This window comes from Stegastes partitus, unplaced genomic scaffold (genome assembly GCF_000690725.1).
Source record: "Stegastes partitus isolate 25-593 unplaced genomic scaffold, Stegastes_partitus-1.0.2 Scaffold78, whole genome shotgun sequence".
In the NCBI taxonomy this organism is placed as follows: Eukaryota; Metazoa; Chordata; class Actinopteri; family Pomacentridae; genus Stegastes; species Stegastes partitus.
Genome location: NW_007577809.1, coordinates 273,679 through 299,998, shown reverse-complemented (window position 1 = coordinate 299,998; position 26,320 = coordinate 273,679). Strand labels below are relative to the sequence as shown.

At 40.3% G+C, this 26,320-nt stretch overlaps 3 protein-coding genes across 3 annotated transcripts; all 3 read left to right on the top strand.

Moving 5' to 3' along the window:
• Positions 1 to 860: 860 nt before the first annotated feature.
• LOC103353594 (breast cancer type 2 susceptibility protein homolog) lies at positions 861 to 4,546 on the top strand. Its single transcript, XM_008276647.1, has 11 exons — positions 861 to 939; positions 1,270 to 1,367; positions 2,237 to 2,470; positions 2,664 to 2,727; positions 2,982 to 3,034; positions 3,140 to 3,168; positions 3,296 to 3,407; positions 3,491 to 3,546; positions 3,832 to 3,922; positions 4,076 to 4,269; positions 4,496 to 4,546. Exons 2-11 carry the CDS (start codon positions 1,313 to 1,315, stop codon positions 4,544 to 4,546), a joined length of 939 nt encoding a protein of 312 aa, XP_008274869.1. The 5' UTR covers positions 861 to 939; positions 1,270 to 1,312.
• A 65-nt stretch (positions 4,547 to 4,611) lies between these two features.
• On the top strand, positions 4,612 to 8,065 carry LOC103353593 (breast cancer type 2 susceptibility protein homolog). Its single transcript, XM_008276646.1, has 3 exons — positions 4,612 to 4,678; positions 4,798 to 7,633; positions 8,041 to 8,065. The coding sequence occupies exons 1-3, from the start codon at positions 4,648 to 4,650 to the stop codon at positions 8,063 to 8,065; spliced, it is 2,892 nt and encodes a 963-aa protein (XP_008274868.1). The 5' UTR covers positions 4,612 to 4,647.
• A 3,313-nt stretch (positions 8,066 to 11,378) lies between these two features.
• Positions 11,379 to 22,461, top strand: n4bp2l2 (NEDD4 binding protein 2-like 2). The gene is made up of 17 exons (XM_008276645.1): positions 11,379 to 11,520; positions 12,095 to 12,467; positions 12,556 to 12,711; positions 12,801 to 12,948; positions 13,021 to 13,133; positions 13,228 to 13,423; positions 13,522 to 13,688; positions 13,800 to 13,938; positions 14,025 to 14,281; positions 14,762 to 14,905; positions 14,998 to 15,337; positions 16,527 to 16,633; positions 17,476 to 18,509; positions 18,604 to 18,728; positions 18,983 to 19,071; positions 19,161 to 19,237; positions 19,335 to 22,461. Exons 1-17 carry the CDS (start codon positions 11,444 to 11,446, stop codon positions 19,501 to 19,503), a joined length of 3,711 nt encoding a protein of 1,236 aa, XP_008274867.1. The 5' UTR covers positions 11,379 to 11,443; the 3' UTR covers positions 19,504 to 22,461.
• The last annotated feature ends 3,859 nt before the right edge of the window (positions 22,462 to 26,320 follow it).

The window sequence follows — 26,320 nt, the reverse complement described above, 5'->3', positions numbered from 1 at the left end:
TCTGACAACAACCAGCTTCATGTCTGAATGAGCACCCCGGTCACTTTTCTGTAGAAGTTGCATTGGCAACCTATTGGGACATCACATTGCCAAACAGGCATGCACTGGTAATGGTACTTTGAGCTGTGTCAAGTGATTTAGGGAAGCCTTTTTCCACATTTCTGCACCAATATTGGTTCAAAAACACAAAATCTAAATCAAAACACATCTTTGTCATTCACTGTGATCTACAATTTTAAATGTATTTATCTACTAACTTCAATGTCTGTAACAGTAAAACTTAATTGGGATAAAAACAGACACACAAGACGCTGATGTTTTTTGCTTCCAGCTGTTTCTGAGTAAATTAAATTATCTTTGACATGAAGACAGGATCAGTCTGGGTCAGGATGTAACACCGAGCTGCAGTTTATAAGCTGCAGTTAAATCATTTGTTGGTCGTGCTCAGGTTGAGTCCTGAGCTCCATTCCAGCTGTTGGGTTATAAATGTTAGATTATAATCACACATGGGCAGAATTTTCAGTTATGAGGTGAAGTTTGATAAGTTTGCGATTAGTTTAGATTTAATCTTTAGTTGTTCGTGCATTACTGGGACATTAATCGGACAGTGACTTATGTCTGAATGACAAAATGTCGTCACTTTAACAGACTGATGAAGCGGTAATGAGATGGGCTTTTATTGTTGTAATCAACTGCAAACACGCCTCCACTCTTATTTTGAAGGCGCTGCGAGTTCTGGTGTGCAGCGCGCGGGGTTTGTTTTCATCGCGTGGACAAATAAGCTACGAGGCTGACTGCACAGGTCTGAATGTACGAGACAATACGTAGTGACTAAAACACTTCTCTTCTATCGTATCTTATAGTTTTGCGGTTTGGCTTCAACATTTTTGTCAAAGTTTTAAGGCGACATGAACGTCCACACTGCTGAACGTCGTCATGGTAAGTTTGAGTAACTTCAAAGCTAATTTTGTCGTTTCTTTTCGACGAGCATTAGCAGTCAGTGTAAGTTAACGGCGTGTTCCCAACATTTGTCAACCTGTTCTAACATTTTTACGACTGCAAAACTAGCATTAGCTACTCAGCTATTTGTTCTAAACAGTGTTGCTATCAAGTTAGCTGTTAGTTAGTGAAGCTAATTAGCGGCTAATTTCATGTTAGTGAGGTCGGAAGCAGCAGAAACAGCAGCCTGCTCACGCAGCGTGAAGCTAACTAGCTTTGACAGTTTCTGCTTTTTTATTTCAAGTCACGGTCAAACCTGTGTCTTTGTAGGTGTGCCACATAACAAACAGTAGGCGTTACAGAAGTACATGGGATGGATTCACCCTCAAAAAACATGTACGACGCTTTTAAAGATGAAATCTGGAAAGGTAAGATGACCGTAACGTGAACCTGCAAGTTGACTTTGATCATCAGCCAATATGTCACAGTTGTCGGTGTTGTGCTAGAAAAGGGGTGAAAAACAGATTCTGCCAAAGCAGTTATCTATTATTTTACCTTCTCTGTGCCCCAATCCAGTTCTTTATATAGGTTTAAGAGCTTTAAAAGACCAATCTAACTCATAAAATGCAGTTTTTCACTTTCCAAAAAGTGATTACACCCCCTACATTGTAGATGACATGTAATTTAATGCATCAAAATAACTTGGCTTTATTGTTAAGGGTTATGTTTTTAATAATTATTGCCCATAGGATATTTTTTTTTTTTTAAATAAATAGAACCCATCTGCAAATATTGTTAGTTATAATCTGAACACGGATATTGCACACATTACACATATCAACCACATATAGCCTGTACAGTACCAACAGTATGATAGTATTGCCCATAATCCTCCTACTGTCACACCAGATTATGTTACAAATATAAATAATGAAGTATTGGAAAGTTAGAGTTTCACAAAGACATACTTTTTTCTTTCCACAGACATAAAATAGCGAGTATTTGCACGTTATGACTGTTAAGCAGCTGTTGATGAATATAAACTGGGCAATACGACAATCAGTTTTTGGCAGATGATCACTGTTTGGCACGGCATCGACAACAAACAAGTCTCTTCATAACGATGATCACTGAACTGTCTAAACTGCAAAATACATTGTACATATGCTCATGTTTTTATGTCTGCTCATTTGATTCTAGTTACATGATCACTAAAAGATCAATTGTTTGTGCAATAACAGAAGACAAAACCTGTTATGTGTGTGATCTGGAACCCATTTATGATTTATAATTTTAGAACTGGAACCACTGGACCCAAACTGGTTCGATGTACTGACAGCTCAAACGTCTGCTAACGAGGAAAATGTCTCTGATCAAGATGAGCTGTGTGCTAATCAAGAGGGAAATTTTAAAACACCTTTACGCAAACCTGAAGTCGACAGTCAGCTGTTCTCAACCCCCAAAGTTTTCAGACACAGGCCATCTTTGTCACCTGAAACTGAGGATGAGCAGTCGTTCACTACTGAACAAGGTAATGTTTTTTTCCTTTGTTTATGCAGCAAAATGTATTCAATATCTCTCACAAAATACATACAATATGATGAATAAGGGTATAAGTGTCTGTTTTAAAGGCATTGTTATAAACTGTGGTAACCTACTTCTGTCTGCATTGATGAGGTTCCTCAAATCTAAATAAAATAATGTTTCTGTGTGGTGTTGCGTAGAAAAAGGAGCATTGCCATGGACAACAACACAAAGTCCATGTTTATTTCGGATGTCAGAACAAGGGTGAGTGCAACAAGCAACAGTTTATCAATTATTCCAAATTAGTTACTGCGTAATTGTTGTACCAGTAGTAATGGTGTTAGTCTTACATGATTTGTCATTGTGTAAGAAGGTCTCATATGACTTTCAGTATTGGAGAGCTGTAGTCATTATAAATGCCTATTCATTCAATCAATCAATCAATCAATCAATCAATCAATCGATGATTAATTCATTTATTCACGAATTCTGGTTTTTGATCTCTGTGTCTTTTTTAGCATCTCGGATGTGAAATATGGAGGTATCCAGCCTCAGAGTCTGGACAGTTTTGGTGAGCTGTAAATTTATCTGTATTTTTTTTTTTTTGTACAAAGTGCACATAAAATCAAGATTTAATGCTGACTGGTTTATTTATCTTCTTCCACCATCTGTACAGATCTGCTTCATACCCCACACAAATCTCCAGTAAGTATGTTAAGTCTGACAGTGACGATATTTTTCTGTCAGCATTGCCAGCATGTGAATGTGGAGTAAGAGACACATTCATGTTTCTCCTGTTTATTTTTTTTATTTATTTTTTTTATTAATACAGGCCAGCTATGCCAAGCATATTTCTGAAAGTCTTGGTGCACAGATCAATCCTGATATTTCATGGACGAGCTCTTTTAATACCCCACCAGCAGTGCCATCCACCCTGATTTTATGTAAGCAAATGACACATATTGCTGTTTTAAAAGTCTGAATATGTGGTTTGGTTAATAATTTCTGCATCTTTTCAATGTTACAGCTAAAGCTGATGAGAGTTCCTGTCCGGTTAGTGTTTCTACAGACAACACTGTCATTGTGAGTGCTCCATCCTAAATAGATATAAAACAGGCCTATTTTCACTTCTCTGATTTGTAGAGCATCTTATCTGTTGGTTTCATGTAAGTGGCTCAAGAACCTTTGTTTTACCTTAGTTACTGTTCCATTTTGCCACTAATAATTTTCAAAGACGGAGTATATCGACACTACGTATTCGTGCTATGTAAAAATGTGAACAGATAAAAACTCAAGAGGAATTGCGACTAGGTGTGACATTTGACATTACTTCTAAAACTAATTTTTGTTTTTGTTTGCCTTTCCCAGTTTGTACGGAAGCTTTTTCCTTCTCTTTCAAATGTATCCACAGTTGGGGTGGCACCACCTAAAAACAATGACATGCCTGCTGTTGACCAAGGTAATGACTTTGTCGTTACAATTTAATATTGAGTATGAAAGAAAACGCTATGCCTCGTAATAGGTTTACTTATTTTGGGCTTATTCATCATATGATGTAATATGCTATTGTATTATAATATATGACAACTTATTGTTGCTCTGTAATCGATAGGTGGTGTTTCGCCTGAGGCTAGCTCCCATGACTCCCCCCAGACTTCACTGAACCAGAGTGAGAGTGTTTGGCGACAGAAGCTTCCGGATGCAATTGAAGATGGAGAAATTCGCACCACAGTAGCAAGTGTTCTCGATGGAGCTGAAAATGTTCTCTCCATTTTCTTCACAAACAGTAGTTCAGCACTGAGAAAAGTGAAACCTAACAAAACCAAACGGAAGCAAATCATTCCGGCAATAGAACACGGCTGCAGCTCTACAGACGTCTCTACAACAAATAACGCCGAATCCAGTCAAGGGGAAACAGCTGATCATCCCTTATCCCCACCTGTGAAAAGTGGAGATGCAGGAATAACTCAGTGGTCCCCATTGAGTTTATCTGAAATTTCATCTTCTGCTGTGGATAACAATATTTTAACAGAACAACCGAAGAGTGGCTCTGATTCTGGCCAGCCTTTCAGGGCACCTATAAACATCACAGACTCTGGATTTATTAAGAAAAACAGAAAGTTTGTTTACACCGTTGGGACTGTGAAAACACAAAGTCAAGGAAAAGATGCTGAACCTCAGAAAATGGGTTCCTCACCACGGATTCCAGATCCTGGTAAAAACACTCCTCTTACATGTAAAGTGGAAAAATGTGACCATGTATTCTCTGTGAACATGGAAAAAGTTGTTTTCTACACTAACTGTTTTTGTTTTTATCATCATGCTTTCTTTTAGGACAAGAAGTGAGTGTCAAGCAGTTGGAAAAAGGCCCAGGTGGAACAGACTGTTGCACTATTGGGCAAAAACAGGGGAATCTTGCTGGAGAAAATCTGCCTCCATCTGTACAAGCAAACGTCCAGGATCTTGACATGTCACAGCTTTACCGAGATTTTGCACAAGACTTCAGCCAAATGCCAGACTCTGGTATACTGAGTAAAGCTACAGAGGATACTAGAAATCACTTCTCTCCGTCAGCCTGTCTGTCAGCCATGAAACAAGCCAAGCAGAAAGCAAAGCAAGCCGACTTTCCCCGCAACTGTGATGGTGTCAGGAGCAGGAGACCTGTTTCTGCCACTAATCAAAACTGTTCCGTCAATGAAGGCACCGCAAGTGACAGTGGGTTTCAATCCTCTGTTGCAGATGTCACTCATATGACTGCGTCTTCGCTTGTTCTTCCTTTCTCAGAGAACACTGGTCAAAGTCAGCAGTGGTCTGGCTTTAAAACTGATATCCAAAGGACTATGGATATCCACAAGACTACTCCTTTTCCATCTAGAGATAAAGCAAATGGAAAAGTACGTTCGGGTGTTGAAGCTGAAACCGAGCTGTCCAATGCACAGAGGTCCCACCTCAAGGAAAGACAGATACTGGACCCTGGAATAGAGTCTGGCTTACACATAGCGAGCAATGCAACACAACCACCAAGCAGTGCAAAAGGAGCTGTCAATAGCATTAATTGCATTCCACTGAATGGTCAGATTCATGGCAGTCTGCCAGAGGAAACAGCTGTTTCTCTTCCTTCGGTGAGTACATCAGGATTTAAAACTGCTTCGAATAGGAGTATACGAATTTCCTTAGCCAACCTGGAGAAAGCCAAGCACCTCTTTGAAGAGAGTCAGAATGAAAGGACTTTCAGTGGTCAGCTCAACAAAAGTGACCTTGCCACTAAGCATAAAATTAGCACAAGTAATGGACCAGTAAGAAGTGCAACTTCTAACTCAAACCAGCAACTTTCTTTAAGTGAAACATCTGTGGATGTGAGTTGCCAGTTAACAGCTTCACAAAAAGCTGATGTGACAGAACTGTGTACTCTCTTGGAAGAGGCAGATAGCCAGTTTGAGTTCACACCGGTCAAAATTCCTGAAGTACAGCAGCATTGTCAAGATGATGCCAAAGACAAAGAACTTGACCCTGATTTTCTTACGGGTATAGACTTTGATGACAGCTTCAGCTCGGATGCTGAAAAGCACCTGGCAACTGTGAAACCAGACAAAATGACCTCAGTTTCAGACGATAAAACGAATAGTAGAACATCAAACAACACAAGTAAATCCCCAGGCGCTTCTTTGTCCAGCGTGACAAGACAAAAATCCTCTACTGGAGATGTATCTTTTATTTCAGAACACATTTCTGAAGGCAGTAGCTGTGTTATGGCAACTAAACCAAAAAGTCTTCAGAGAGCTGAGCACACCGAAACAAGCAGGCTGGAGAACAAAAATCCTTTGATGCTCGGTGCAGCGTTTAAGACTGCAGGAGGAAATGTTTTGAGCGTTTCGAAAACGTGTCTAAGCAAAGCTAGGGCTTTGTTTGCGGATTTACAGGAGAACCTGACAGATGAGAAATCACTAGACAAGCAAAACAGTGAAACTGATGATAAAACCAAACAACAATGCAGTGGGGATTCTAATACTGGCAAGGAAAGTTTGAAGTTCACCCTTAAAGATAACTGTCATGTTGGGGAGAGAATTCAGGGCTGTTTTTCAAGCATGGAATCTGATGTCTGTGCAGACAAACAGATCACAAGCGCTACAAGTAAAGATGCTGCCAGAAGTTTTAAAAACAGCAAACTGGACTCAACCATGTGTCAAAGTGGCTTCCACATGGCTAGTGGAAAAGGGATCTCTATTTCAGCAAAGTATATGCAGCAGGCAGATGCTTTTTTCAAAGATTGTGACGCAATGGACCCTAATGATGGCATGTCGGGAAAACACAAGAAAAGCCAAAAACCTGTGTCTGAAAGAGTTGACAAAAAGAAAAACCATTCAAAATATACAAGCCCTCTTCAAGTGAACATTTCTAAAAAACACATCAGTGGAGACACGAACTGTGAAAATGTAAACGCTGGACTGGGTTTGCATCCCCCAAAGGGACCACATGCCGATGGTATGAAAATGAAAAGCACTGGTTTTAACGGCAGACCAGCTTTAAAAAATGCAGTGTCTTTCCGTGGAAACCCATTTTCGACTTCAAAGCCATTTTCTCCCCCACTGTGCACGACATCAAAGAATATTGATTCCGCTGCCATCGATGAATTGAGCAGTTGTGATGGATTCTGTACAGCAAGTGGGAAGAAAGTATCTGTGTCAGCCGATGCGTTGAAAAAGGCTGAGAGTCTTTTGAGAGAAACCTGTACACTCGAGGACACAAACAAACTGTCGAATCAAAAAGAAAGCTGCCTGAGCACAGGACAGCTTACCACTCAAGCTAAGGTTTCACCGCTTACAAATGGTGGATTTCAGACAGCCAGTGGAAAGAGAGTTGCCATTTCATCTGCAGCCCTCAAGAAAGCAAAATCCCTGTTCAGTGAATGTGATGAAGTGGATGATATACTCAGTGTAAAACCATCACATTCCAAATCTCCAGTTCATGGTCCACCACCCAGGAGTGATGGATTTCTCACAGCTGGTGGTAAAAAGGTGGCACTTTCATCAGAGGCCCATCAGAAGGCAAAATCTCTCCTCAGTGACATCAGTGCAGAGATCCAAGTTGTTTCACACACAACAAACTGTGACAAGAAACAAGAGAAGATGCATTGCGGTTTCACAGCTGCAGGGGGAGAAAAAGTCGATGTGTCAGAGAAACATGTTTTGAAAGAATCTGATTCAACAAAAGCAATGCAAGAGACAGATGCTTTCTTTAAGGACTTTGATATGGATGGTAGCAGTGGAATGTCACGAACATGTAAAAATTTGAGTAGATCTGCCAGCGAGAACAAAACCCTTTCAAATATTAAAGCAGATCAAAGGTTGACGGTGAACATTCCTGAACAGCCTGGACATGGAGGCACTGAGCACAAAAACAAACAAGGGAAACAAAAAGGAAACACTGTGCAGCCATACAGTGGTGGATTTCAGACAGCCAGTGGAAAAGGAGTTACCATTTCATCTGCAGCGCTCAAGAAAGCAAAATCCCTGTTCAGTGAATGTGGTGAAGTGGATGATAAACTCAATGTAAAACCATCACATTCCAAATCTCCAGTTCATGGTCCACCACCCAGGAGTGATGGGTTTCTCACAGCCGGTGGTAAGCAAGTGACACTTTCATCAGAGGCTCTTCAGAGGGCAAAATCTCTCTTCAGTGACACTCCAGATGTTTCACACAAAAAGAGCAGTGACAAGAAACAAGACAACGGTGAAAATACCAAGAAAATACATTGTGGCTTCACAACTGCAGGAGGAAAAAAAGTCCATGTGTCACAGAAAAATCTTTTGAAAGCACAACATCTTTTAAGTGAATCGGATTCCGTTTCAACAAAAGCAATGCAAGAGGCAGATGGCTCATTGAAAGACTGTCAAATGGACTGTAACAATGCAACGCCAGTAAAATGTGGAAGTATAGCACCTTTGAGTAGAAGTGACAACCAGAAGAAAACCCTTTCAAAACTTAAACCTGATCAAAGGTTAGAAGTAAATGTCTCTGAACAACCTGAAGATGGATGCACTGAGCACACAAACAAACAAGGGAAAAAAAGAGAAGACGCAGTGCCGCCACAGAATGGAGGATTTCGAACAGCAAGTGGAAAAGGAGTTGTCATTTCATCTGAAGCTCTCAAGAAAGCCAAAAGTCTTTTAAGTGAATGTGAAAAAATGGAAGATAAGATCAGTGTAACACCACCACGCTCAAAGATTCCAGTTCCTGCTCCATCATTCAGTAATAGTGGATTTCTTGCAGCCAGTGGAAAACCTGTAGCGCTTTCTTCTGAGGCCGTACAGAAGACAAAAGCTCTCTTTGATGACATCAGTTTAAATACAGATAGCACAGCTGTTTCAGACGCAAGAAAGATTGATGAAAAACACAAAGATGCCCAAAAACATAGAGAACAAATACATTGTGGTTTCACAACTGCAGGGGGAGCAAAAGTCCACGTGTCAGGGGAAAGTCTTTTGAAAGCAAACAACATTTTGAAAGAATTTTCTGATGGAGAGTGTCATGATTCACACTCCTCCGGAACAAGTCCACATGACAGCCATGAGTTAGATGTATTGAAAATGAAAGATGTCAGCCAAATTTCAGATCTCGCCTCAGCCAGTGACAAGGACATGCTGTCTAAAGAAAGTGCCTCTTTGGTTGCTAAATCAGCACCTGCAGATGCATTTAAGCTTCAAGAAGACACAATCATCCCATCAGCGGCAGAAAATCTACATGCCAGCCCTGAACAGGAAATGCCCGGCAAAGGACCTGAAGTCATAAGAGCAGATGAGTCTTCGGTTATAAACTTTCAGTCACTCAACCTCACGGGCTGCACAGAAGCTCAGCAAAAGTTTCTTGCCCAGGAAGCTCTGGACTGCACCAAAGCCTTGCTAGAAGATGAAGGATTCGCTGGCCAAAGTCTTTCAATGACATTAGAAAATGTGCCACTGGAAAATAATCCACAACCTAGAAACACATCTGCAGAGGAGGAAAAAAGAAGAAAGAAAAGATCAGTGGAAGACTCCGATATGACTGGTATGTGTCTGCATTATTGCTCAGAAGTGTATGTAGTGTAATATGTTTTTATGAAGGCTACACAGCTTGTCTGAATCGGAATTATTAGAAAAGCAGACTGTGTTGATACCATTCTTCCAACACAGGTCAAAATCTTATTACTTGCTGCTTGACTAGTTTAGCTTTACTAGATACATGAAGTAAATATTTCTGTTACTGCGCATAAACCATGATAATTAAAATGCCTGATTATTCTAATTATTATACTATCTTTAAGCACTGGCTCTGTTCCTTTATTAGCATTACAAGCTCGTTAAGCATAAAAATTGCCTTATTGTTTTGACATAATCTAGGTCAGCCTCCCTTGAAAAGACGATTACTGGAAGAATTTGACAGGACTGTTGATGGACCAAGAGCTTCAACACTTCACCCCGTAAAAAGTTGTCCAAATGGTAAATCCCTTGCACTATGACAAGTTATCAAAAAATATGTCCTATGTGTGAAATTACATCTTTGTTCTTTTTTCTTAATTAAGGTACAATGAGAGATCGTAGAGTCTTCAAGTACAGCGTGTCTCTCCATCCAAATGTCACAGGGCCGCACAGGTAAGTAGGCTGTGAGCTGTTGTCCAGGTTTTCGAGCAAGTGATTATCGGCTTTTTGTGATGTGTTTTTTCTTTTCTATAGGACCGGAAAACAATTAGTAGAAACAAGATTCCAAAAGACAACACCAACACAACAGTCAACCCCAGGAGACGGCAGATCAGCACATTCCAAGATGCCGGCATTTGTTCCTCCATTCATCAAAAATACACCCACAGAGAGTCGGAAGAATGCTGCGCTCAAGGACAACATGAGGTCACCTTCTGTGTTTGTTCCCCCATTCAAAAAACAAAGAACTGCGGTCCAAGGGAGCTCCTCTAAACCACAAGAGGAGGAGGAGGAGGATAAACACCATCATATCTTTGCAGTGCCTTCTAACACTTATGTACCGCCCAGTAAAAAAACACAAGGCACCAGAGATGTAGCTGCCTTGGTAGATACTACAAGTAATAATATAGTGAATAATCAGAGCCTTCCAGATGACTGTGGGTCAGTCAGTTCTGGTGCAGAGGCATCACATGTGGATGACACATTTTCAAGTGTCCAAGGTACGGCAATCTCTTTGAATGAAATCAGTTTTAAACAATGCAAATACTCTGTCTAACATAGTTAAAATAATGATGATTTCATTGTCTTTTGACAGACATATATCAGAATCTTCAGAACACTGAGCTGGCCCGGGATATGCAAGATATGAGGATCAGAAAAAAGAAGCGTCAGACCATTCGACCTCTACCAGGAAGTTTGTTTCTCACAAAAACCTCAGGGGTGCCGAGGATCCCACTGACAGTTGCAATGAATGGGAAACCCCCTGCAAGATATACTCAAAAACAGGCAAGGCCGTGGATGTTTGTGCATTTTTTGTCATAGTCAGTTTTTTATTTGGTTAAAAATGCAGCCTGTGTTGTGTAAACATTTAACATCTTGATGTTCTTGTTTTTCAGCTGTATGAATGTGGAGTCCATAAGCATGTTTCTGAGATCAGTGGTGCGACTGCAGAACATTTTCGCTTCAAATTGCTGCAATTTATCAAAAAGGAGACATTTACAGATGAAGGGGGTGTTCAGCTTGCTGATGGAGGATGGCTGATCCCCAGCAAAGACGCAACTGCAGGAAAAGAAGAATTCTATAGGTATGAATTAAACCGTGTTTAAATCAGACTTTGTGATGCTGAACTAATCAGAGCGTCGGAGTAATTAGTTTTATTACTATACTGCAAGCTAATTGTACTGACTATAATCTGCTCTTAAATTGTCCACAGAGCATTGTGTGACACCCCAGGCGTGGATCCTAAACTGATCAGTGAGGCGTGGGTGTACAATCACTACAGATGGATTGTTTGGAAGCAGGCCTCCATGGAAAAATCTTTCCCTCAAGCAATGGGTGGCCTCTGTCTCACCCCAGAACAGGTTCTTCTACAACTCAAGTACAGGTACATACGAGTAAAGCTGTAGCTCATTTCACCCAGCACACATTCTGTTGCAAAATATGTGTAAATATGTACCTCAACTAACTGTTTTGTAACACATTGGCAACTGCTATTTTTTGTGAGTTAAACATTTCATGTAATTAAAATAAACGCACAAAAATATAGAATTTCTACTAAATTCCACTTTGGGTAATTTTGTGGACACAGTGGAAGACCGGTTGTCTTTACTTGCGTTAAATTGATTATCTGGGATGTATTCTTCAATTAAGTCAGCCACAGATTCTTCCCAGTTAATAGATTAAAATGTCAGAAAATAGTGAAAATCCTCATTTCTTTTCAAGGCTTGTTGGTGACATCATCGGGAGTCAGAACTGTCCATAATTCAAGACAGTTTCATTTTAAATTGCATAAAAAGGCTAAAACCAGCAAGTCCTGTTTAAAGAAGTGGCAACTCAAAAATGATTCTGAATGTGAGAATTGATTGATTATCAAAACACTGGGTGATCATTGTCCGTCAGTCAAATAATCAATCGGTTGCTTATTTGCTAAAGCATTCATTTTGTTTTATGTGTGTCAGATATGATGTAGAGGTCGACCACAGCCGCAGGCCAGCTCTGAGAAAGATCATGGAAAAGGACGACACAGCAGCCAAAACCATGATTCTCTGCGTTTGTGAGATTGTCTCCAAGGGTCACCTTCTAAACAGACTGAGTCGCAGTGACACTAAGAGTCCACAAGGTGCTGATGCCAAGGTCGAAGCTCCATCTGCAGTCGTTTGGCTGACAGATGGTTGGTATGCCATAAAAGCCCAGCTGGATGAACCTCTGACTGCCATGCTTCACAAAGGTCGACTGGCTGTCGGTGGCAAGTTGATCATCCATGGGGCTCAGCTGGTGGGATCACAAGATGCCTGCTCCCCTCTGGAGGCGCCTGAGTCTCTCATGTTAAAGGTAGATTAACAGGAAGGTGGCGAGTTTTTGTGTCTGTTCGCAAAGCAACCGAGGAGCAAATTGTGTAATATATTGTTTGTATGTTTAGATTTGTGCCAATAGCAGCAGACCTGCACGATGGGATGCTAAGCTGGGATTTCATAGGGATCCACGGCCATTTCTGCTTCCAGTCTCCTGTTTGTATAGCAACGGAGGCCCCGTGGGTTGTGTTGACGTCATCATACTGAGAAGCTACCCCATACAGGTAGGTTTAGTCTTTAATTTATGTACTGTGTTTATCCTGTTAGTTCAATTCCTGATCCCTTTTGACTGTATTTGTGTTTCACTTTTGAGTGGATGGAGAGGAAACCAGATGGAGGTGTTGTGTTCCGTTCTGTTCGTGCAGAAGAGAAGGAGGCGAGACGCTACAACAGCCACAAACAGAAAGCTATGGAAATTCTGTTTGCCAAGATTCAAGCTGAATTTGAAAAGGAGGAGAAAGGTAGAAATCACATGTTCTGCATGTTTTGTACAGATTGAAATTGTACAGGTTTTAACAAGTTGTCAACTTCAGGGAATATCAAACCTCAGCGGAGAAGAAAAACAATGATTCATCAGAATATTGCAAGTCTGCAGGATGGAGAGGAACTGTATGAAGCTGTGGGAGATGACCCGGCTTACCTTGAGGTGACAAGAAGTTTGCTTTACAGAATGTGGATTTGCTTTCTCTATTGAGTAGTTTCAATATTTTACTTTTTTTTTTTTAACATCCATATCCTAGGCTCATTTGAGTGAACGACAGTTGGAGACTCTTCATAACTACAGGCGTTCCCTGGTGGAGAGAAAGCAGGCTGAGCTGCAGGATCGATATCATCGTGCTCTAAAAGCCGAGGACAGTGAAGGGAGCTGTCCCAAACGAGACGTTGCACCTGTGTGGAGACTCTGCATTGCTGATTCAAAAGACCAACCTGGCAGTGGTGTGTTTTCATATTTCTTATTTTTCAACATTATAATTTAACTTTCATACTATTGTGAGTTCAAATCCTTTTTTTTTTTCTTTTCTTCTTGTCTTTAGTTTACCAGTTGAGTCTTTGGCGGCCCCCATCAGATCTTCAGTCATTATTGAAAGAAGGCTGTCGATACAAGGTCTATAACCTCACCACTTCAGATGGAAAGAAACGCAGCAGTGTTGAAACTGTTCAGCTCACTGGGACAAAGAAAACACAGTTTGAGGAGCTACAGGTAACACAGGAAACAAACTGTCTTTAGCATCACCTGGGATGTTGTATTTAGTATAAAAATTGCATAGATATGGAAAAGATTTTCTAATATTTGACTTATTTAATCATTCAGGCTTCCCAGGAGTGGTTATCAGCACGTTTCCAGCCAAGAGTCTCAACAAATTTTGTGAATCTTCAAAACCCAGACTTCCAGCCACTGTGTGGAGAGGTTGATCTCACAGGATACATCATCAGTATCATAGATGGACAGGGTGCGTAATGTTTTATGGTAACTTCTAACAAACTCTCTTTCATAGCTCTATTGTTGCTGAATAATTGTTTGTTCTTTCGGTCACAGGTTCTTCTCCTGTATTTTATTTGGCCGATGGGAACCTTAACTTTGTGAAAGTGCGCTGCTTCAACAGTTTGACTCAGTCTGGTCTGGAAGATGTGGTAAAACCAAATGTCCTCTTGGCTCTGAGCAACCTGCAGCTGAGAGGTCAGTCCATGCATCCCACTCCTGTTGTGTATGCAGGAGATCTGACTGTCTTCTCTACAAACCCCAAAGAAGCTCATCTTCAGGAATCCCTGAGCCAGCTCAAAAATCTGCTCCAGGTACGGTGCTGGAATGCAAGAACTTCAGAGTTGCATATTTGCTTCCAAAACAGTTTCACCTCCAGCATTTTATGTTTTGGGGGAATCTAAATCTTACCTGAATGAGTCATTTGCAATATATATGAAATGGAAATGCTAAAGGATTTTTTTTGTCAAACTTACTGAGCTGAGCAGCAGTAGAAATGGAAATGTAGAAACTGTGATGAATGTGGTCTCTTAACCTTTCACAAGTACTCTTCATCTTGTTTTTCTTCATTTCACACTTGAATGGAAATACATCTGCTTTAATCAGTATTCCATAAAGTACAAGTTATAGCTGCAAACACAGACCGCTAGGAAGGCTTGTAATAGACAAATAGTTCGATGTGTTTACTGTCCTGGACTGTTTTCTCATTTTTTTACTATTCATCTCTTCAGCTTGGATACAATAAAATGTTGTTGTATCTTGACTTCAGTATCTGTTTTGTCATTTTGTTCCAGTGCCATGAGAACTTCTTTCAAACTGCTGAGGAGAAGCTTTCACTTTTAATCAGATCTAATGGCCTGAGTTCCATCACTTCTCCTGCTCTGCAACCCCAAACCCCAGCGTCTGCAGTGGACAAAAGACTAAACACAAAAACAAGTGTGAGTTTGTGTTCATGCTGTGGCATCTTGGGCTATTTCATACATTTGTTTTAATCATTTTGTGTTAAATTTAAACTCTGTCTTTTATGTAGGATACTTTTCAGAAGCCAATCAGAAGCCTTGGATCTTTCACACCTGTCAACAGGAACCCTGCAGCAGCAACGTCTTCAACAGAAACGGACCAAAGAACCCTGAAAAGAAGGAGAGCTTTGGACTATCTGTCTCGTGTCCCGTCTCCACCACCTCTCCCTCATCTGGGCTCAGTGGGTTCACCTTGTGTTAATAAGACATTCAACCCCCCACGGAGGACTGCGACTCCAAGCACTTTAAAAGCTGTACGGACTCCAGCTCACAAACCCAAGAACTCACTGGTTGAGGATGAATGGGTGCATGATGAGGAACTGGCTATGATTGATACTCAGGCATTGCATGGTGGTGATTTACTGTAGGTAGATTTGACTGTATAGAGACAAGCACACTGCAACTTTAAAACAAGAACTGTACAATGACTGAATGTAAAGGTTTAAGGCTGTGAATAAGATGTTCTGTGGTTATTTTTGTATTCTCACTGGACTCATTAAAGTGAGCAAAGTTTTTCAAAAGTAAAATCATGTCATCACTTCACACTGGTCTGCAGTCTTCTATTCAGTCTACTTATTTGTCTGTAAAGTAAAATTTTACAGAAATTCAGAATATATTCCTGCTATTTATCTCTAATGACTCCCTGTGTTTGCCTTATTGGATGGTCAATAACTGAATGCTAGTGGCCGACTAGTGACACTATAGTTTTTTGTCGGTGATTTCTGAAATAACATACATACCGTATACTTCAAAAGATGGCAGAATAATGAACAAACCAAAATATCAAGCACTTAAATTAGTTAAAGACTACTTTGAAAACAAAAAATAAAACTATAGATTTTGTAATGTTAAAGTAATGCTCTATCTTCTGGTTGAGTTCTGAGGTTTGTGGTTTTAATGTATGTGTTTAGGGTTGACTTTGTCTTTCTGTTGCCCCCTATTTATTTCTTGTCGATGTATTTTACAGACCCATCTAGAGGCAGGCGTTGTAAATTAGCTTCAGCTATAAACGTTGTATTGTGTGGCAATTCGTAATACGTACTTGTTCACATACAAAAAAACATTATATTGATTAATAAACTACTACTAAAAAAGAAAAACTAGGGCATGTTTAAATTGCAAACTATAAAGAAATTGCCAAATGTATAAAAACGGTTTATTGCTTGTGTATAATTACTCCCCAAAAAGCTCATTATAATTGCTTCCATGAATTTAATCCTATTCTAAGATTGACTTAGAGGTACTTGGCACAAACACTATGTGCTAGTATGTCTTGAAATATATTGCTTTTCTAATAATAAAATTTAGAGCGACTTATTCATAAACATAGAGGCATCAAGATATTCAATTAAGTCCAGTACAGCACTACAATGGCCTGATAATTTCATTAGTAGTACCTCAGTGACAATATAAAAATGAAGGCATCATAAAATCTGACTTTATGGCAGAACAATGATATTGAATTGTACTGAATCTTACGGCTGATCCTAATAAAGTGGCAGCTGTGTATGTTTTGTATGCATTTTGTTGCCATCCCCAGTAATGACCGTCTACAGTGTCGCTGCAGTCCTGCTGGAGGCGCTGGCGGACCCGCTCTCTGGTTCATCCACTCTTATGAACACGAAGAAGACGTGTGACGTCACTTCCGTAAACAGAAAGCACCTGCAATGTGAAAACCGAGCACCGGGTGTTCGGTTAATGTCGCTTTTTCTTTTTCCTTATGCTTTCCGAATGTGAACGGTATGTACTCACAAGTATCGACATTTGTTATTTGTTGTTACGCTGAGGTAGTTAGTTGTTTATTTGTTTTTATTTAGTTTTAATTCATCGTCTTCTTTACAAGTCGTATGGTGGCACCTTTGCTAACGGTTAACCGTTGGCTCTCGGGTTAGTTTCGATCTTAGCTCATTATTGCAGCTACATTTAGTGACTTCAGGGAACTTGTGAATATGTATATATTTTTAAATGTACTTGCGGTTACACACTTTCACATATCGCTGATTTAACTACATTCTGACATGGTAAATCGGATTTTTGTGCTTGTTTGTGTATCTCGGTTTTGATAATCCTAACAGCTTCAGTAGAAGGCAACCTACGTTTCTCTGTTTGGCTCTTTAACACGTTTGAGCCTTCATCTAAGAGTTTGTTTTTTTATTTCTAACGGAATGATGTCGAGTCCTAGATATATTTTGTCACTCACAAATCGCCTGGCTATTGGTCCATTCACGACCCCAGACTCTTTTCAGTTGTGAATGGTTGTGAAGCTGTCATGTCCGAGATGACTTAAAGTGTTAATGTTAGGAAAACTTTCTTGGACGAGATCTCAAGACTGTGTTACAAGTGCAGTTTAACCCAGATGACTCCCTTCACTCCTTTCTCAAAACCACCTGTTTCAAATCAGTCAGTTACAACCAGTTGCCTTATCATGACGCTCTTATATTTCTTGTGGTTGTCCCGTAAACTAACTGTTTTAATATGTTTCCGTGCAGATGTCTCAGACTGAATTCTCCCATACGACATCTAAAGTAAACCCCGGTGAGGGTGAAAGTGCGGAAGACTGTAGGGACGACTGCAGTAGTCCAGACAAAAGCAAGAGGGACCGCGTATTAAAGGAGGTAGGACTCACCAGCACTGCATTCATCGGTCCAGCATTTCCTCCAGTAACAACCACAGCCAAGTCTGACATTGAAGACTCTCTAAGTGAGTTTTACAAAGAGCTTGGGAAGATCGATACACTAGATGGTGCTAATGGTAACCCGGGGAAACAAGATGGAGGCTTTGTACAACCACTCATATCTCCTGAATTGTCTAAAAGCAAACAGTCTCAGCATGTACTTGAGGAGAACATTCTTAGCACAAGAAACTCAGAAACCACAGAAACAGACGGCTACCATAGAAGTAGTGGAGGGAAACAGTCATCCTGGTCTCACTGGTATCACAATGAACCATACTACCCCAGACGACCGAGGCCAGGCTTAGACCTGAGCTCTAGTGATGGTGTTTCTAACCAGAACCAGTGGCATTATCCTCCACCAGCGAACAGGCCACCGGATCCAAGATTTCACAGACCGCCTGTCTCTCATCGACCACCACCACCTGCATTCCCAAATCCACGAAACCCGCCACCGCATCTGAATCCTACCTTCGCCAGTCCAGGCATGACAAACCAGTACAAAAATGAGTTGCATTTTCCAGCATTTTCCAGCTTCCCACCGCCCAGTGTGCGCAGTCACCCCTCTCAGGGCTTTCACAGAGATTCCCCACATCACTTTGACAGGGACGAACAAGCTTGCAGCTATGATACACTCTCAGATGAGGGAACCGACAGGTGGTCTAGAGATAGAAAGGAAGAATGGTCTCAGTATGATGCCGATTTTGAGAGGCAGCAGAGATTTGATGAACATGAAGTATGGGAGCGAAGGCATCATGACCAACCCCTTGAGGATACTCATACATACCCCCCAGCCTTGGTGTTGATCTTGATGAGGGGATTACCAGGATCTGGAAAATCAACAATGGCCAGGTACATGCATGTGTAATCTTGAGTTTCATAAATTTGCATTTTGTCCATTTAAATGTATTCTTAACTCTGTATTGCTTGAACAATCCTCTGACAGGGAGCTGCTCTCCACTGGTCCCAGTGGGATCATTTTGAGCACAGATGACTACTTTGCATACAAAGATGGCTACCACTATGAGCCAGGTCTTCTTGGAAAAGCACATGAATGGAACCAGAGGAGAGGTATTGTCTCCATAAATGCTCATTCAAGTTCAATGTTATGTTAAAAGGTTTCTTTGCAGCAACCATGAAAGCATTTCTGTCAGGACAATTTTTACTGTTTTATTCCCAGTAAGGGTATTTTCAGACACATATAAGGAAGAGTTGCAGTGTTGTGGTTGTCCACTGTTTAATCTAAGAGGGTGAAATGCTTGTTTGAAGAATGTTTTTATTTTCTTGCTAAAACTTCTCAAAACTTTCTTCTGCGTGTGTTTTAGCTAAAGATGCTCTGCATGATGGCCGCTCTCCCATCATTATTGATAATACAAACATCCAAGCCTGGGAAATGAAGCCATATGTCAAAATGGTAAGTGGTGATGTTACATATTAATTTCTATGTAGAATTTAGTATTTTGTTTTTTAAGATCCTCTTAAATTTTCAACTTACATTAATAGGCCCTGGAACGAGGATACAAAGTGGACTTTTGTGAACCTGACACCAGATGGAAATTTGATCCTTACGAACTAGAGAAGTATGAGTTCTTAACTGTTGTGTTTACATACCTTGTAGAATTTGAATAACATCTACAAACTTCACATTCTAATATTATCACATTGTTTTCCCTCCAGGAGGAACAAACACGGAGTTCCTCATGAGAAGATCGCTCAGATGCTGGATCGTTTTTCATTTCCCATTTCCATAGACATTGTCATGCGGTCACAAGATCCACCTCATGTGAACCACAGGCGTCACCCTGAGCAGCCACAAATGATGAGGGAAACGCAAGATTTCTATTAGTTTCTACAGGGACTGAACAGCCAAATCATTTGCCTTGAACTCTTTTATGCTGGTGTAAATATTTTTAGCTTCTGTTTATACAGATTTTTTAATATACTTTTTTCTTGTACATTTATGTATAAACAGAAGAGATTTATTTTTTGAAGACGCTACGGTTAATTTGACGTGTGTAATATCTTTGATAGGAAATGAATCCGCAGTATTTTTGTATTTCACATTTGTCCTTTTGTAGTTTGTGTGTTCGGTCCAATATGCAACAACACAGAAAACCAGAAGGTTGTCCTCAGCTGCCCCAAGTCATTGTCCTGTCTGAAGCGATTACCAGTTAGTTGTTAACATTGTTTTTGGCGTCTTCTGATTTCCTGAAATCCCCTGAAAAACTCCAACTCTGTTCTGGTCAGCCACAAGTTTCAGAAGCAGTTGATCTTTTTGGTTATTCCACTACAGAGAGGTTTTCTGCTGTTGCCCGCAAAGCACATAAAAAGGCAATTTTCATTCTTCCTCCAGGAAGTGACTAATATCTTCTAGTGCCACGTTTAATTTTATTCAACATTAAATTGATCCTGTTTATTTAGCTCCTGACCTCAGCACTCAGGAGTTTGTTGTGTAAGGACTTTTTTATACAGCTGTATAATTAGATACGCTGTGTCTGCATTGATACTGTTGTGTTTTTGCTGTTAGGTCTCTATGGTGGCAAGTTGTATTCTTTCACAAATCAGTTTTCAGAGGAAATATTTTTACATCAGATAATAGTAGGTGCCTGTCAGCCAAGGAGAAAAGCGCTTTCTTAAGTCTTGATGAATTGGACTGCTATGTTGCCAATTTTTCAAGACAGTCTGCTTCCCAGATTAACAGTGAAAGAGGCTGCTGTAATTCTCCTCTTCACACTGGCTCTTCTTAATGTGTTTTCAAGTTCAAGTGACGGTGGACTAAATCCGCAGTTGTCAGACTACCAGAAACTAATTGGAACGCCTCAACAGTTGGAGTTAGACAAATGAAGCAACACTATTTTTAGTACAGAAGTCCAGCCATGTGTTTCCCTGTTTAGCTGCGGTGAACGGATAACGACAGAAAACAGAAATTTTCCACTGAAATGACTGCGATTGGAGGATAATCACTTGATTTGTCGACCGCAGACTGCTGAAAAGATTCGAGTACGTTGTTGCGCTGTGGATTTAATTGGATGCCTTACACTGAAATCAGTCTAAACATAAGGAGTGATAACTGTACTGGTGCTCAGATGGAAACGAGTATAAGAAATAATTTATGGACTGAAGCAATAATAAATTTACAAGAACTTGAGAACACACATTAACTATTCTGGCACATACTGACTTTCTCATGAGACCATTTGGCCAAAGCAGAATAATCTCAGCGATCCTGCTGCAAATTACTGCCGGAAACCAGTTTATGGAGACCTTCAGGGCTCCGATATGAGAAGCAGTGAGTGTGCAGACGTCTTTGTCTGATAGCATTCATTGCTGCGTCTCACAGGAAATCACATTTTGCCTTTCTATTCCCCCCGGCGTTCATTAAAGCAGCGCACAGAGGTCCTGTATTGTTGACTTGATGTTTTTCCAAGCGGTGTTCTGTGGAATTATTTCCACAGGAGTGGACCTGAGTCTGTTTGGAATCCTACGTGTTGGTTGAAATCTTTACGTCAGTGTGTTATTTTATTTTACATAAGACACAAGGGCTTTATTAGCGACATGGTGGTAATTTTCTGTGGAGCTTCGTGTGACAGATCTGGGTTAACTTTCTTGTTCTCTGCTTTACATTATGCAGACTCCACTTGTTTAAAAATAGCTCACTGACAATTGGAAGCACATAAAGTAAGATGTGGTTTTTTTTCCACCCAACGATGTGCTGGCTTTGGCAAAGAGAAGATGACAAAACAGGAACATTTCACAATAATATCTCAGGAGTCAATGTGAGTTTGGTCATGTCGTGGTGGTCATTTTAAGACTACAGGTTGTTACATGTTGTCAAGCAGATGTCCTTGTTCTGATCACCTTTCTTCTACGTCACTGTGGCTCTCTTACCTCTTCTAGTGTTTTCTCCTCCTGATTTTTTGAAACCTCTCCCAGGCACGTCACCTCATTCTGCAGTGTTTAGACTGATGTTCCTCCAGCCAGTCTGAGACACGCAGGTTTCATCGTTCTGTTATCCTGACTGCGCTTCATTTTTCAGTTAGATTTTTTTCCAGTTGCTTTGCAAAGTGTTTCATTCATAAGCTGTCGAGAATCAATCCTCCCACAGCAGTTCTTTTTTTTTTTTATAACATTAAAACTCGAGTGAATGTTTGATCCGTTTCAGTAGATAAACATTATTCTTCTGCTTTTGCCTTGTAATTGGGTTTACTGATATATTGACCAGACTGCAGTGTTCATTATACTTTTGTCTGGAGGTTTATTGACACAGCACTGATCTACCGAATCCAGCAACAATGGAAACATTGTGAACATAATTGAATTCAGATCATTTGTGACAAGACTGTAGAAAATAGAGCTTAGAAAGAATCAAAAAGAGCTGCATGACTTGGGATTCTAGTTGTCTGATTTGCAGCAGGTACAAGAAAGCAAATATTGAACAAATGCAAGGAAGGGCTGTTTTCATTTTGGCATGACAAACACATTTATCCACAAAGTGAAATGATGGATAATGCTAAGCTGATTTTCATTGCAGTCATCCATCTGTCAGTAGTTGCCAACAACTAAGAATTACGTTCACAACACGACAGTAAAAACCAGTTTGTAATTTCCTGAGCAGTTTCTGGAACCCTCAGAGATATTAAATTGTCGTTGAGTTTCCTAAAATTTAATATCAAGCGAGTGTCCATGAACTGTTCTGTGTGGCTGGTTGTTATTTTGAAAAGAAATCTGTGTGAATGAGCTAATGCATCAATCGTTGACATTTTTTAGCTTTTTCGTCTGATAAATAAAAGCTTTTTGAATCTTGCACCGCGGAGTGTAGAGGTGTTTGGTGTCTGTGTTTCTTAGATATGAGGGCGAAGCTGTTTGGTCGGGTTTCCCTGAGATAACGATGACCTTGATTCTAGAAAATCAATGTTGAGGCAGTTTTAAAGAAGTGGGTTTGCTTTCCGCCGTGTGGATGGCAGTGCAGCACCGTATACAGTGAAGAGTTAGCAGCTTGAGTCGTACATTTTTTAAAACAAGAAGCCTGTGATGCTTTACTGGAACGTAAAACACTGGTGCATACAGGCAGAGACAGCACCCTAAAAAAGCCACTAACAAAGAGGAGTTAGGTTATTCTTGTACTTAATTGTGCTGTGCACCAGTGCTCCTGAAAAGCATTTAAGAGTCTTTGATGGCTCCATGCGTCTTGTTTGAAAATTTAATGGAGAGTAAATTTTTTTCTTTTCACCTTCAAGAGCGTCATCATACTCTCAGCATGGCGCGGGGTGACAGCTGCCGTCGACGTCTTTAAAGTAAAAGCTTTGACCTTTGAAATCATGGAGCCATTCAACAAGCAGGACCTTGATAAAGTGTGAATCTGCACGTGAGCAGGAGCTCTGACACACACTGAGGGTGGAGGAACTGCTGCAGGAAGCTGTTCATTTCCACAGGAAAAGATCATTCTGTTTTCTATTAATTTACAATAGGGTTATTTCCAACCACTCCAGCAGGTAGCCAGCTTAAATCCTTCACACACAGATAGTCACAGACGTTTAAGGAAACCACAGGACTTTGATTAACTCATGGGTCGGCTCCGGAGCCGCATGCGGCTCTTTCATACCTCTGCTGCGGCTCCTTGTGGCTTCAGAAAATAAATAATGAGTATTTCATTTCAACTTATTTTATTTTACTTGGTTAGTTGTTAAAATGTAATTCTAATTTTGAAGATTATGGTGATCTTGTAACATTAAAATAAAACATGTTTAATTTTTTGTCGCTCAAAACGTGCGTCATGCAACACCCGCCGGCATGCGCAGTGTTGCCAACTTGAAAACACTAAATGTAACTGAAAATTGTAAAATATAATAAAACTAAAAACAATAAATGAAAATGAAAACTGTAAAATATAATAAAAATGAAAAATGAAAATAATGGGAAAAAAAAGAAGAAGATGTAAATATGTACAACAGCAGCAACCTCCAGCAAACAGATGGTTGCTGCTCAGGTCAACTGTCCAGTTTCATGGCAAAGTGGCGTCAGTGCTGAAACAGCAGCAGCACACTTTGTCGATCCGCCTCAACAGCCTCCTGAATAAGCCCCTTTTTTTTTCTTTCTCGGGGTCTCAGGTATGATCTGTGAAAATCACAAAGAACCATGATGAAAGTTTGTCGTAAACTGAAAGCATAAGTGCAGCGTAAGAGCTTCAGACATTGAGCTGTACTGTATACTGAACAACAGGATGTCAGAAACAGGAAAACTCATTATCTCTGGAGAAGCAAACCAACCGGTGCTTCCTACTGGATGCACAAAAATCCCAGTCCCTGATCTCTAAATACAGAAATCTGTATGTACATATGAAAGGTAAAAACTATAGTCAGCCTGTATTAAATATGACTAACTCACCTATTAGTTAGTTCATTGACCGTGTTGTAAAGTTCAGCGAGTCTTGCTGCGATTGACATTAAAAATAGGCATTAAATATGTAAAAGCAGACATGAAACATGGCACCAAAAATAGATTTTAAAAAAACAAACAAGCAAAAGGGAGAAAAACAGCAGTAAAACAGTCACTTCTCAGCTGAATTTCTTGTGACGTCTTGAAAGAAACTGTTTGACAGAATTCCAGTTAGAAGAACCTCTATAAGGAACATTTCTCATATAATTTGTAGGTAGACCACAGATATGACCAGCCAACCAGAACTCACCTGACATGTCATATAACCATGAGAGAACCCAGTAGAAACCAGTGTTTTTAAATGTGGTCTATTATGAAATGTCACAGTTTGCATAAATAACAGCAGGCTTGACTTTTTTACTGTCTCCTCTATCGTTTGCCAAGTTAGTCATCTCTGTGTCTCGCACATGTCAGAACAGAAACCACAGTGGCTGCTCAGTCCTGTACAATTTGAAGGTGTTTTTTTTTTTAGATGTTTTTTTTTTGTAGCAGCACTTGACCACATATGTGAAGGAATGGGTGATATGATTCCATTGATATCATATCAAGAACTTTCCAAATACAATACATTTAGTTGTGGTAGTGTTCAGCACTAGTTGGCTCATTTTTAGCCATGTAGATTTGCCCACGAATACAGTTGAGTCATCGGTGTACTTGACCACCCTGGCATTTTTGAGGACATATGGTGAATAATTTATGAAAACAGAAAATAAAATGGGCTCCAAAGCAGTGGTGCTGTTAGACCTGGAAGTTGGGGGTTTAGTGGATTACACTCAGATTGTATAACTGCTCTGTACAGAATAGTTTTCTGATACAATCCTCTATTGCATTAACACAAATACAAGCCATGATAATAAACACAACTAGGTATCGACCCCAAAGAGAAAGTCAATGTGAGGTAAATAAAACAATAACAATACAACTAGGTGTCAAACAAAAGCAGATAAAAGCAGCAAGATAACCAGAAAAACACCGTCACACAAAGGGAAGCTTTGAGGAGATGATACATCTACAAATGGGGGACCTGATGAAAAATACAGGACGCCACTGATACTTCTCAGGAGGGAACTCAAATCATACTTTATATAGCTTCACTGAAGACAATTTCTTATAAGTGCCTCCTTTGCTGATTATGGTTCTTGTGAGAAGTGTAGTGTTTCTGCAGCACTGGGAGCTTGTTCAGGGTTAAACCTGGAACAATAACGCTTGTTTTTTTCACCAACCACTCTCCTTGCCTGGTACCACATTGATGTGAGACAAAGCAAATGGTGGAGCAGAGAAGCATGAGTGCATCAGGAAATGAAATACACCTTAGCAATGTGGATCTTGAGCTCTCCTCTTTCCCTTTCTTCCTCTTAGAAGAATCATCTCCAACCAGTTTGGATGTGTTTTGTGGTTTTGTTTGAACCTCCTACACTTTACTCTTGACTCCCCTGATTATCTTTATTTACCTTATCAGTTATTTAAGTGATTAAATCTCATTTGTTTACCCTTTTCTCATGTCAATCTTCTCCCAGTTTGTTTCAAATTCTGTTTATTTGTATTTTCTTTTCTCTCCTCGATGCAGGTTTTCGGGTTAAGAGCTGTTTGTTTGCTGTGTGTTTGGCTTCCATGAGCAGCAGTTGTTCTCTATTTTCGTGTAGTCTCCCTCGTGTTGTTTTGCTTGAGATTTCATGTGAGCGCTGGGCCATTGGGTTTTGGTTTGAAGAGCTTGATTGGAGGAGCCATCTGGCCACAGCACTTTTACTCCTCTTTTAGGTTTAGATGGCTTTTCCCAACGGGGCATGAGTCATGCAGATGCAAATTTTTGGGTGGAACAGTTGTCTCAGGAGCACATCCCTGCATGCAGAGAGGTCGGTAGTAGAGTTAGTTCATTTATTCAAGGTATACAGGATTGGTAAAAGTCAGCGTTGTATGTTTAGTTTAGTTGCACAAGCAGGCGAGTCCAGTCCAGGTTCAGGAACAGAATCAACCAGAGGAGATGGATTCCATTCACTTTTTTTTTGCTATTTCTATTATATATTACGTTTATAACAGACAAACCAGTGATGGATGATGAGAATAAGAGATGCAGTGAGAGGAAGCGTCCTTTGTGCTTGCTGCAGCCTTCTCCTCCTCCTGCTACGACAGCTTCAACCTTCAGGATCCACACAATGCAGCATGTACACTGGAATCCGTTGGCTCACGCCGTGGCAGACATCCTGACATGATTGATTATCCGTCACACG